General features: G+C 39.5%; 1 protein-coding gene across 1 annotated transcript; it reads right to left on the minus strand.

Moving 5' to 3' along the window:
- Positions 1-2,436: 2,436 nt before the first annotated feature.
- Positions 2,437-6,394, minus strand: LOC100893852 (galanin receptor type 3). Its single transcript, XM_003724401.3, has 3 exons — positions 5,188-6,394; positions 3,570-3,705; positions 2,437-3,062 (listed from the first exon to the last, which is right to left on the minus strand). Exons 1-3 carry the CDS (start codon positions 5,545-5,547, stop codon positions 2,437-2,439), a joined length of 1,122 nt encoding a protein of 373 aa, XP_003724449.1. The 5' UTR covers positions 5,548-6,394.
- Between the last annotated feature and the right edge of the window lie 6,366 nt (positions 6,395-12,760).

The following is a 12,760-nucleotide window of genomic DNA, read 5'->3' on the forward strand; positions in this document are numbered from 1 at the left end:
CCCCCCCCCCCCCCCCCCCCCCCCCCCCCCCCCCCCCCCCCCCCCCCCCCCCCCCCCCCCCCCCCCCGCTTATTCAGCGGTCGGCTGAGTCGTTGCGAAATTTTCGGCCGATTATGAATGTTTAAAACCCCCCCCCTTGAAAAAATCCTGCGTACGCGCCTGATCCCGCCAGTCCAAGATTTCTAGAGTAATAGGACAGGTATATTGAACGGGGTTGGTCTATGCCCCCCCCCCCCCCCATCTGAAAACGAAAATTATATAACACATGGTAACATGTTTCCGTCTTAAACATTGTGTTTATTGTCTGATGATGTCTGATATTCATTTGCTACAAAGAGGGGTGTCTAAGGGAGCACGGGGCATCATTACCAAAATCACCATGTTGCAATAACCCCCGCCCCCAACAACAAAACAAAATAATTATATATATATATATATATATACAGATAGACAGACAGAGAGAGAGAGAGAGAGAGAGAAAGAGAGAGAGAGAGAGAGATAAATAGATAAACAAAAAAATAATAATCATAAAATGAAAAATAAGACATTTAAAGAAAAAAATTAACTATAATAATGTTTCTTACAACAAAACAAAACTGTAGTTGCACTTATTTCTTGAGTTAGGCCTATTAAGCTTCATCAACATCTTTTAATGAAATTCTTCAAAAGTGTATAACAAAAATCAATCAGTTTCTAAGTATATATCACTTACAAGGTAGACACATTGTTTAAATCCAAGTCCTCATTGATTATATCGGCATTCAGTTACAAATAAAAAAATCATATACAAATGCATCAAATTGATGGAAGATGGCAAACAAATAGAAATGATGCTGTTCGAAAACATGAGATAAGTTTCAAAAAAATTTAAAAGTTCTAGAGCAAACCGAACTTTTACAATATTGCAATGCTTACAAAGCTTTTTCATACTGTCGAGAATTCGACTTTTCTGCTAGACCATCATTTCTGTTTTATTTCAGAGTCATATTGGGTCCCCGCACAGATTTGGTGTAAAGAGATTCAAGGCAAGCCCGTACAAGCTTATTTTAAGGGGGGGGTCTTAGGGTTCCCAACTTTTTACGTGAGAAAATATTTAGCAGCGAATTAGCCAGCGAATAAGCGGGGGGGGGGGGGGGAGGGGGTAGTGAGCACTCTTTATTTTTTAGCTCAACGGGGGGGGGGGGGGGGTGGTAGGAGCACCCATTTACCCCGAACCCCTAGTTTGTACGGGGGTGCAAGGTGCATACATAGCGTCTACAGTATACCTCATACACACCAACGAGACCTACACCGGACCGACTACAAGCCGACCCTGCGAGGCCAATAACCGATCGGTTTGTAGTCGGTTTGGTGGTGTGGCTGAGGCCCGGCCCCCACTCCGGGGTCGGAGGGACCGCATGCGTGTTCCCAAGATGTCCGGTAAGGGGTACTTTCACGCACCAAAGTCGTAGTACACAAAAATCCGGCCTGTATTGACTTTACACACCGAACATAGGGGGGTGTTTTCAAAAGGCGGGAACATGGATACTCGTACACTAAATAACACTGAGTGGGGGGGGGGGGGGGGCTGAGGTATAATGAATAAAAGCTTTATATTGGTGTTGTTATGCCTGTCTTTTTTCTGTTGGTTCACCTTCTTTCGAGGATGTTATCCATTCAGGTGCATGAAATATTGGAGTAATCACTAAGTTTGAAGAACTCTGGGTCTATTGTCATATAAACCGGATAGGCCTAACGCTCAAGTTCTGGAAACTTAACCTATATTTCTACCATGATTACAGCCCAATATTTACAAAGTCGGATAAGTGATTAAACATTAACATTATAATCTTTGAGGTCTCGTGAAAATCATATTTCATTTAATGTCCACTTAAATCTAACCGTGACTATAATTTAGTCAAATTTAGTCACCGTGTTTTACGGTGTGATGAAAATTTTTAACACCCCATAATCATCTCTACTATATCACTTTAATAATCCTTTATAGCGTACAACAATAATCCTGTACTATAACATAATAAATGTTCGTGTTAACTCAATGACAATTTTCAATTCTCTTTAAGCTTTCATTTGCCATCAGTGCCAATCGGCGCTGTCGCTCGTTCGTCATACCTGCAGATTGGCACAAAACAAAAGGTATAAATTGACGGAGTAATGCTTTGTGCAACCAATTAGTGGCTTACTAAAAAATGATAACTTCTGGTCTTGATAAGCTCAATGTTAACCTCTTAAAGTACATATATCTTTGTATAGTCATGTTGTTTTGCAAGTATACCTATTCCATGATACTTTGATAGATAACATAATTATATGACACATGGAAATTGTTTCTGTGGCATATAAAGATTAGTGTTAATCACACTATTTGCTAATAAGACGTTGTTTAGTTTTCCGAATGCTGTTAATCGATGAGTATAAAGAAACTAGGCTTATTTTTTAATTGCTAGCTGGAGAGTTTGGCACTTTTTCCGCTACCGTTTCATCCGCAACATTGAAAGTGACACCGTCACCACTCGGCGTTACTGAGTCACTTTCTGTTGATTCCATTCCATCCGGTCGCCCGTTACCCATATCTGCTGCATGTGTACCTTTGCGTCCGCAAGGGAAAAGGCTGACGAGATGGCGCTTCATGTAGGCTCGGTTCAGGGCGTAGAGAAAAGGGTTGAGCGCCGCGTTGAAGAGAACTAGGATGTCGGTAAGCATGTTAACGACGATATGAACGACGACATTCGCCCGGTAGAATTGACCATTGAAAAAATATGGCCATATTGCCAAGTAGTAGCTATGCCAGTATCCCCAACAGATGAAGAATGAAAGCGAAACTCCCCCGATCAATGCTAGGAAGCGGGTTTTACGCGCAAGGCTCCGGCGACCAGTCGGAGACAGCGTCGTAGCGTTACGCTTCGTTGCCGCAGCCCTGACCGTCAAACCGAAACAAACGGCGATGATGACGACGGGGATGACGAAGGTGAAGATGAAGAAGAAGATGTGGATTGCATAGACCGTCTTCAGACTGGTGAATAAGTCGACAGGAATGGCTGTACACGCAGTGAGAAATCCAGCTGGGTTTTTTTTCACAGAAAAAAAGGAATGGGAGAGAATAGCTGTCATTATAGAAGTAATAGTGCTTTAAATATAATTGTTATAATTTTAATATACACTTCATTTGAATTGAATTTGAATTTGGATTGAATTTGAAATTGAATTTGAAGTTAAATTTGAAGTTAAGTTTATTTATTCATCTGTCTTTATAACATAAATTCTTTTTCAATTGGATTAAGGTTAACACTGCACTTTCAGCCAGAGTGGTTGCTTCAATAAGAAATCCTTATAAAAAGTTTATCTGTCGAGAGCTGCGAAAATACAATCAAAAGAAAATATGTTAATAGATTTTGAATCTTTCTCCAGGTTCATTACGACATGCACATTCGTATAGCTCCAACCATAAGCCAATAATTACGACCTCGTTGGAGGGACTAAGGGGATGCTATACCCGCCCCCTGTCGGCAAATAAGGAATCTTTAGAGCCCTGTCTTTAAACATCGCCCAAAATATTATTATGATCTCACCTGCCCAAACAATGCCACAGGCGACGAGGGCGTTCTTGACAGTTCTTCTATTATGTAGCGATGCAGGACGTGCTATGATGATGTACCTATCCACGGCTAAGGCCGTTATCATGAAACAGTTAACCACCATAGTGGTCTGCCATAAGAGAAAGAGAGACATAATATAATTTGTTGTGATATCTACATCCTTAATGGGGGGAGGGGGCAGGGCCCTGGGAACGATTTTTTCACCAGGGCCGCTGAGATATAAATACTGCGAAATTATTTTCGCAACGACTCAGCCAGTCGCTGAATAAGCGGGGGGGGGGGGGGGGGTAAGAGGACATATTTTGTTTAAATCTTTTGGTCCCAAAAAATTCGCAACGATTCAGCCAGCCGCTGAATAAGGGGAAGGGGGTGGGGGGTTGTAGGATATATTTTTAAAATATTTTTGGTCCCAAAAATTTCGCAACGACTCAGCCAGCCGCGAGGGGGGGGGGGGGGGGGGGGGTAAGAGGACATATTTTCTGTCTTTTGGGGTACCAATTAGCACCTTTTTTTTAATTATTTAAAAATTAAAAATTAAAAAAAATTAAAAATCTCTTCGAGTGATACATTTTATAGGATTTTGTGAAAGAAACGTTATAATTTTTGTCTTTCTAATCTTCATTTGTGGCTGACGGCTGTGTGACAATTTTGTAAACGAATCATATAATGATATACATGAATATATCATACCACAAAAATGTGCAGGGGGTGCTGTGCCCCCCCCCCCCTGGAAAAATTCCCGCACCCCGCTTCCCACGGCCATGGGGGGAGGGGGGCTATACAGTATTATTACCCTGTTTGAAGATTAGCTCTTCGAGCATAAATTATGTAGGGGGTAGGCTACTGGAAGCATTCTGGGTACGCGGATCCAGGATTTCCTAGGGGAGGGGGCCCAACTTTTTTTTTTTTTGCTCCCGAAAATTTGAAAATCGCGCCGGCCGAAAATTCGCTCATTGGGGGGCGGGGGGGGGGGGGGGGTAGTGAGCACATTTTTTTTTTTGGGGGGGGGGGGGGGTCCTCGGAAATTTAAAAAATTTGTACCCCCCCCCCCTTGAGCGCCAGGGGGGGGGGGGGCAACCCCCCAAAGGTAAAAATCACGTGATTTTTTCTCAAGGCCCCCCCCCCCTGGATCCGCCGCTGCCATTTCCTACCACGTATCCTTTTACTTCACCTGCATGAGTCGAGGGTGTAAAATTAAATAATTACCAACAGAGGAAAGAAGATGATAACAGTGTAGACCAGGGGGTAATATGCTCATTACCTTATGATCCGTATGATTTCATGTATCAAGGCTACCATATTATTTTGCTAATCATTTTCTTGAGCGTAAACACCGTTAATGATGTTGGATTAATACTGGCACATACCACAGGATGTCAAAGACGTTCAAGCCATGTCTATTTCGAAACATGATAGGCCTATAAATTTCCGTAAGTTGAAGCTAGTTTGATTCCTTTTAAGTTATAATGTGCCTATTTGGCAAAATGGTCGAAGGACAATAATTCTGATAAGTTTTATAACAAAAATTACAATGTAGTTATTGCTTTATAGAGTCACTCAATAATTGAAATAAAATGTCAGGTTGACCTACCGCTTCACAGCCGGCCAGCAGTTTCCTTATCCTCGAGTCCGTCTCAACGTGAAAGATTTCCTTGTGAAGATATATCCCGAAGGTGATGACGTCAGTCAATCCCCAAACTAGAAGGAAAAGGAAACTTGAGACACAGAGACTGACGATGTACACGTTGTAGACGGTGTTTCGTAGCTTCTTGCTCCGCAGGATGACAAAGAGAACGAACCCGTTGGCGACCAGGCCGACGACCATGATGATGGTGACCAGAGAGAAGGCCACCCGGAATGTCGTCAAGAGCTGATTGGCCAACTTGACCACGTCCGCAGCCTCGTCATAGTCCAAATTCGAAGAAGACATGTCCTCGGTGTCCGAAGCCATGTTAAAACAGGTGACCGTAACTATAGCACTGGAAGACGATAACCTAAAGTTTGTGCCTTTCTTCACTGCCTGATGCACGACCTAAAGACATCAGAATGGATCACCACCAGGTACCAGCAAACCGTTTATAATCTACATCATAATTATACTTCATCGCAGAAACCTGTGTCCCGTCAGACAGCTAGTTCGAAGGACACCATCAGTCGCGTCGCTCGAAAGACTGTCGCGCCGAAAACATTAGCTTACCTGTCTAAACTCTTAACAATAATAATGATCGGTATGGATAATCGAAGTCAGATTTGCTTATATTTGATATCTGGTTTGTATTCTATCCTCTCATCAGCACGATATAGGCCCCGTTCACACTATCGAAATTAAAACGCTCTCAGCTGGATTAGCACTCTTGCGCCCGTTACACAGAAATACGTCGTATCAGTAACTGATGTGCCAAAAAATGCACCATTAATTCAATGCTGTTTTGCACTGTTCATTTCACATTCACCATTTCTACGAGATAATTTTCAGTGACAAGGTGCGTCAAAGACAACGCTGATCACTGACGCAGTTGTACTTCAACAGATGTCACCTTCGTGCACAACCAGCATTGCGACACTTGAGTGTGAAGATAATTTCTGCCAGAATTCATATAGGTCTACAATAATATTCAAAGAGTACTAAGACCCAAATTGCATAAACAACAAAGAATTACGTTAAGTGTGAGCGTAAACGAAGCCTCCAGTAAACTATGCATTCTCCTGGGAAGTTTTTGAAGTGTGAAAGGGTCTCGTTTATCTCTGTGACTTTCTCCGCTGATAGCGGATGTCTACTTCAGTCGTTGAGTAATGACAATCGGATGACATGTGAAACGCTTTGTTGTCCTGTTACATGTATCTTATCATCCCGATTGTCACATTTTCCGCTATAACAAATTTGCGCAAAGATAATCAAATACAATGAACGCAGTAGCAACAGCAACAGCTATAAAATTGTACGACTTGTTATTGGTAACAAGCTTCATAAAAAAGGGGCTTTAATGTTCATGTACAGTATATTATATTGACATTTCTTGAATAAAAGTTACTACGTTCCCATTATTTCTTGTGTTGGAGAGAATTGGGCCCAAGAACGAAAAGTGGTCTACCGGTAGGTTCGTGAAATAAATAAACAACTCATGTCAGGAGAATCGAAACTCATATTATTGAAGGCAAAATGGGGGTTGTGGTGAAATATGCCCCTATTGGGCAATTCCGTCCGACCCTCCCTCGAGTGTTAACTCCAAATCTTCCTTTTGATAATAAAGGTGTTTCCTGTATCTAAAGTACGATCAAGGATGATCATTTCCATCCCAATACCACATGTAGATTAACGATCAAAGAAAACATGGTTAATGTATAATGATGTGAAACTCTGAACAGAACCGACTTTAAAGGTATATGTCCCTTTGCAGCCAACCTCAAATTCTGTAGAACTTTGCAGGAATTATGAATATGTCATGTATTTCCTATCTGTGAAATCTAAACGTTAGCAGTGTCCTTATATTCAAATTATGCAAGGAAACCCGTTTACTTGCTAGACTTCACTGTCAGACACTATTGAGTGACTGACTGGCTTTTTTTCTTCTTTGGTAATAACATACATGAAAAGAGTTGTAAAGGGTACATGAGCATTTGTCTACATCAATAACCCACTTCTTGTGATGGCCAAGATTAAACTGATTGAATCTTTGCGCAGCATAAAACGTATGACCATTCGATACAATTGTCTGAAAATCAAGACTATTACTTTTGGGCTCTATAGCCCTAAAGTCGATTTGACAACTAATAGTCATTATTTTCCCACTTGAAGACATTTTCAAGCCCCACTTTTTTAGGGAAGTTCTAAATAAGTATTATCTTTCAAATGCAGTCAGTGGAATTTAACTTTTTCATTTTTTGGCCTGCAAATGGGACATAGTACCTTTAAGGGGAACCCACTGTGTCTTGGTTTTAATGAAAGCAGGAAAGTGAAAGTAAAGCATAGACAAAAGTTCGAAGGAGCTCGATAGAAAAGAAGAAACTTGCGAGTTTAATTGAAATCGGTTAAAGTTCTTCTTCTTGTTTTGGTTTCCTCCAGGCCTCCAGAACTGCGGAGTTGTTTCCTTCGCAGATTGAGTAAAGACAGACAATAATAATCGTGGTATAAATTATAATGTCGCAGATCACAAGATGCGCAAATGACAGCTTATGCAGAAGCTGCTTTGTTCACAAAAGATCGTTTCAAGTGCATTTCTAGGATGCATGCTAGGGGTGCAGATTTTTTTTCTCTCGGAAGAAGAATTTCAATCATTCTCTTTGCCCAAGATCTAATTAGTATTTCACATAATTATTATGAAACACAGAAACATCAAATGCAGGACTGTAGACCACCCCCCTCCCTCCTCCCCCCTCTCTCTCTCTCTCTCTCCTTCTCTCACCCCACCTCCCTTTCTTTATTTCTCTCTCTCTCTCCTCTTCTCCCTCCCTCTCTTTCACTCATTGTAATGAATCTCCTTGTCTCGTTGTCTCTTCTCCCAACCCACCCGCATTATATCCACGGCCTAAAATTAATTTAAAAACACAAATGAAATCCATTGACTTTTAAGTAATAGGCCTAAATAATTTAACACTCATAAAATTAATTTGTTGTTCTTAAGTGTTTTCTCAAGCACATAATATTATTTTCATTATTTGTCTACATTTCTATTATATTTCTATATATTTCTCTATAAATTATGTAGGCCTATATTTTATCTCTCTTTATGCCTACATTTCTATTTTGCAGTGTTTTAGCAGGGACTTGATAGAGAAGGATTGGAATCAAGCCGCTCTCCTTTGACCCCTTGCTCCAAGCCGCCGAAAAGTTATGCGGTAATCTGCAACTGCTGACCAGGTGGTGAGATAAAAAAGCGCATGAATTTCAGGATTTAGAATTCCTCCATCAGAAAATGGTATCACAGCAACTGTTCGCTGTCCCTTTCAATGATTTCTCATCCATTGTTGAATGTGTAAAGAGTAGAACAAGCGAACACAAACTTGTGTAATTTCATTCTTTTTATTTCCTTCAAAAATACAAAAAACACGCAAAAACACGCATTAGCAAACTCAATGTTATTGAAGACTCTAAATCATGGATCAAATAACGGGACATTAAAACATGCACAAATTAGCGCATTATCCTAAACTATTGAGTTTTTGTCAGGATGTAATTTTTCTTTTACCAACTCTGGCACACAAATAGAAAGGAAGGAGTTCTAAATTTGGAATTGTGTTTGATGCACTATTCCCAATACAATCCCCATATGCCGGTAATTTCATATTTCGTAATAAAAATGTATGTAAAATTGTATGTTGTTCATGTAAACATCATTGATATCATTGATATGTTGATATGAAGAGTTTCATTCCAAAAGGAGCTAAATCCACTTTGGGTACTTCTGAGTAAATCGCCTTTTTTATTTCTCCACTTTCCCTTTAGCAATGGACCTTAATGTTGTTATATATTTTAAAGGTGTCAACCTGGACCAATAATATGTGATAAAAAAAAATCTACCAGTGTTTCCTGATTTTTACTAAATTTTTAGATTTTTTTTCTCGTGGATTTAGCTCCTTTGGAATGAAACATGATATTGTACCTGGAAAATTTCATTTTTTCTCAATAAAGTCACTGAAATGTATTCAAATTTAGTAGCAAACCTTTCCATTTAAATAATAATAGTGAAATCACAACTAAAATAACCTTTTGAAAAGAAAGTAAACAACATATCACATTTTCATTCCAAAAGGAGCTAAATCCGTTTCATTCCAAAAGGAGCTAAATCCATGTTTCATTCCAAAAGGAGCTAAATCCACAAAATCTAAAAATTTAGTAAAAATCAGAAATAAATGGTAGATTTTAAAAAAATCATATATTAATGGTCCAGGGCGACACCTTTAACATTTATAACAAAATGAAGTTACATTGCTAAAGGGAAAGTGGATAAATAAAAATGGTCATTTACTCAAAGTGGATTTAGCTCCTTTTGGAATGAAACCGATTTGAATTTAGCTCCTTTTGGAATGAAACATGATATTGTACCTAATTTTTTTTTATATTTCCTGGTGAAATTTTCGAATGAGATATAGTGCATTTTGTCCCTATGTAGGAAATCATTATTTTAAGACAAATAACTCCATTTTGATAAAATATGGATTTAGCTCCTTTTGGAATCAAGCTCTTCATATGTACATACATATTTCGTAATAAATGGTGTCTGGCTTCCCAAAGTCCCCGCAGTGGAAGAGCGGTGTGGAGCATGAAACTTCAAAGCCAAGTGGAATGTTATACATCCCATTGTTACGCTTTAGAACTCACGAATGCGTTGAATAAATTACAAGAGTTTCGCCGGCTTGATTCCAGTCCTTCTCTATCAAGTCCCAGGTTTTAGTGAGTACGTAATATAGGCCTCTTTGGAGCTGGTATTTGGCGTTCGAAAACAGTTGAATGACCGTCAAACAAATCAGATTGATAACAAAGATTCTGTAGTCATATCTCTCACCCTCTCCTTCGAACACATATAACTTAAACATGTTAAAGCCATAGACATGAGACAAGTTTTATTCCAGTCGTGCGTTTGACTTATCAACCTAATATGAGCAGACATCAGAATCACGACTGTAAAAGGTATAATCATGATTATGATAATTTGAATCTGAATTCGAGTCCAAATCCGGCCATCTTTTCTTAGTATAGAGTTGATGATTCTGACCTTCGGTAATTTTTCCAATCTCCAACTATTCCTGCATACCAGGATGAACCACCAAAACAATCCCTAATCAAACAATCTATGTTAATGTGACGTATACACACGGACAACTCTCCAGTTTGAAGTGTACAAAAATATAATTCATTTTGTTTTTCTCCTATGTGCCTATCCCTTTGGAATTCATCAATATGTATAGCATATTTTTACAGGTAATCTAAAAGGAAAATACCCTCATGTTTTACTCATTTTTAAAATTGACATTTTAGTCATTGTATGTGTTTTTAAACAAATGGGAAAGTTGTCCGACACTGTATACGTCTCAGTGACCTTACCGATCCAGCCAATACAACTTTCCAAATTGATAACTTTCTTATTTTTGTTCGATTTCAACTTACTGTCACAGTTGTTTTTCCTGCTTTAAGAGCAGGAAATTCTCCTGGGGCTCTAGCTGGGTATCCCTCTGATCAGGGGCGTACGCAGGATTTTTTCAAGGGGGGGGTTTTAAAATATTTTGCTCCCGAAAATTTGAAAATCGCGCCGGCCGAAAAGTCGCTCAGTGGGGGGGGGGGGGGGGGGGGGGGGGGGGGGGGGGGGGGTAAGCGGACACTTTTTTTTTTTTTTTTTGGAGGTCAAAAAAAATCGCAACGACTCAGCCAGCCGAAAAGTCGCTCAGTGGGGGGGGGGGGGGGGGGGGGGGGGGGGGGGGGGTAAGCGGACACATTTTATTTTTTTTTTGGTCTCGAAATTTCATAATTTGACATTTTTTGTCGTTGGGGGGGGGGGGGGTAAGGTCACCTTATTTAGGTTAGCCTAATATATAATATAGGGTATAGGGTATAATATAGGGTATAATTATTTTTTTTTTTTTTTTTTTTTTTTAAATAATTAAAAAAATAAAATAAAAAAAAACCAAAGGGGGGGGGTTTTAGGTTTTTTTAGGGGGGGTTTACATACATAAAAATACCAAAGGGGGGGTTTGAACCCCAAAACACCCCCCTGCGTACGCCCCTGCCTCTGATGCTTCCCAAACGTTCTTGGGGTTGCTCAGTACTTCTTATGTCATCTTCCACGTATTGAACATCCTAAATCCTTCGACTCCTGACCATAATATCACGTAGGTATGCTGTTCCTCTTTAGGAGTCTTTTCTAAGTTGGAATTTCCTTAAAGGTAATAATTTATAAAGTTTTGGGAAATGTTGAAAATTTGGTGGATAGTGGATTTTGATATATTTGGATGCCCCTGTGGATGTATTATGAGCACCAAAAAATTTAGCCCTAAAACACTTCTGCTTTCGAGAAAACTTGAATATAAAAATTTACCGGTGCTCCCGGTAATTTTTAATAAATTTCAAATAGCGCCTACGGCCGTACAATGGTAGCTGCGACCATGAAAATCACAGAATATGTAGTAGTGATATATAATTTCCAAACGGGAATAGCTAATCGGTTGATTTTAGTCAAGAAACATTAAAGCTTAATTAATATCTTGACCTTGAGAGGGAGTTATACAACATAAAGAGTTTATTATTCACAATTTCATAACTTTAGACTCGATTTCAACCGCGACAACGATCAGTGAATACTATGGGATCGCATTATGCTTCCAATATGTTCACTCAGTGAACCGCGCCATACCAAAACTTTGTGGTTCATTTCAGGATCCAAAACTTTGTATTACCTTTAAAAGTGTGATAAATACCTAAACAAGAGACCGAGCTAAACGAAATGTCAGCATATTTTTACGGAAGCTGAAATATGTAACGAAAAGGCCACTTGTTTCCGCACACAAAGGATCAGGGCATTATTTATATTTTGCAATTTTTTTCCCAAGATGGCTGGCATGCTAATTATAGCCTGCCAAGCCTATTCATTCACAGATACTGTGGCATGTGAGTATACTGATGCGATGTATGCCAAATGATTTGATTCATTTTAGAATCTATTTAAACAAAACTGAATCACAGGCTTTTTTTTGGGGGGGGGGGGGGCTTTTATGTGCCTTTTTTCCGAATAGTAAATAGTAAAAAAAAAAAACATATATTTTTATAAAAGGAGGTGGCGGCGGCGGCCAAAAAGGAGGCGGGCGGGGACGAAACTTACAATTAATTTTTGTTATTTGACCTAATTGATCTTTGTCCACAAACGGTGAAAATATGCTTTGCACCAGCAATATTCAGGCACTATATAGAGCATACAGCACGGAACTAAAGGGGGCGTAACTCTGCTCGTATATTTGTTATCCTCGCAAACTTCTTTCCTCAATAATGATATTATTTCCCTACTAATGTGTCCTTTCTTCCTCCATTTTCTTGTTCTTTTACTTATTATTATCTTTTAGTGTAGTCTCAACTGGCAGAGCTAGCATTGGCCTACATCATGTGGGTATCCCAGAAAGAAAATTGTGGTCTAATTAGGATACTAAATTTAATTTAAAACGACTTGGAGTAGACTAGT

This window comes from Strongylocentrotus purpuratus, unplaced genomic scaffold (genome assembly GCF_000002235.5).
Source record: "Strongylocentrotus purpuratus isolate Spur 01 unplaced genomic scaffold, Spur_5.0 spur5_scaffold_19, whole genome shotgun sequence".
NCBI classification, from domain to species: domain Eukaryota; kingdom Metazoa; phylum Echinodermata; class Echinoidea; order Camarodonta; family Strongylocentrotidae; genus Strongylocentrotus; species Strongylocentrotus purpuratus.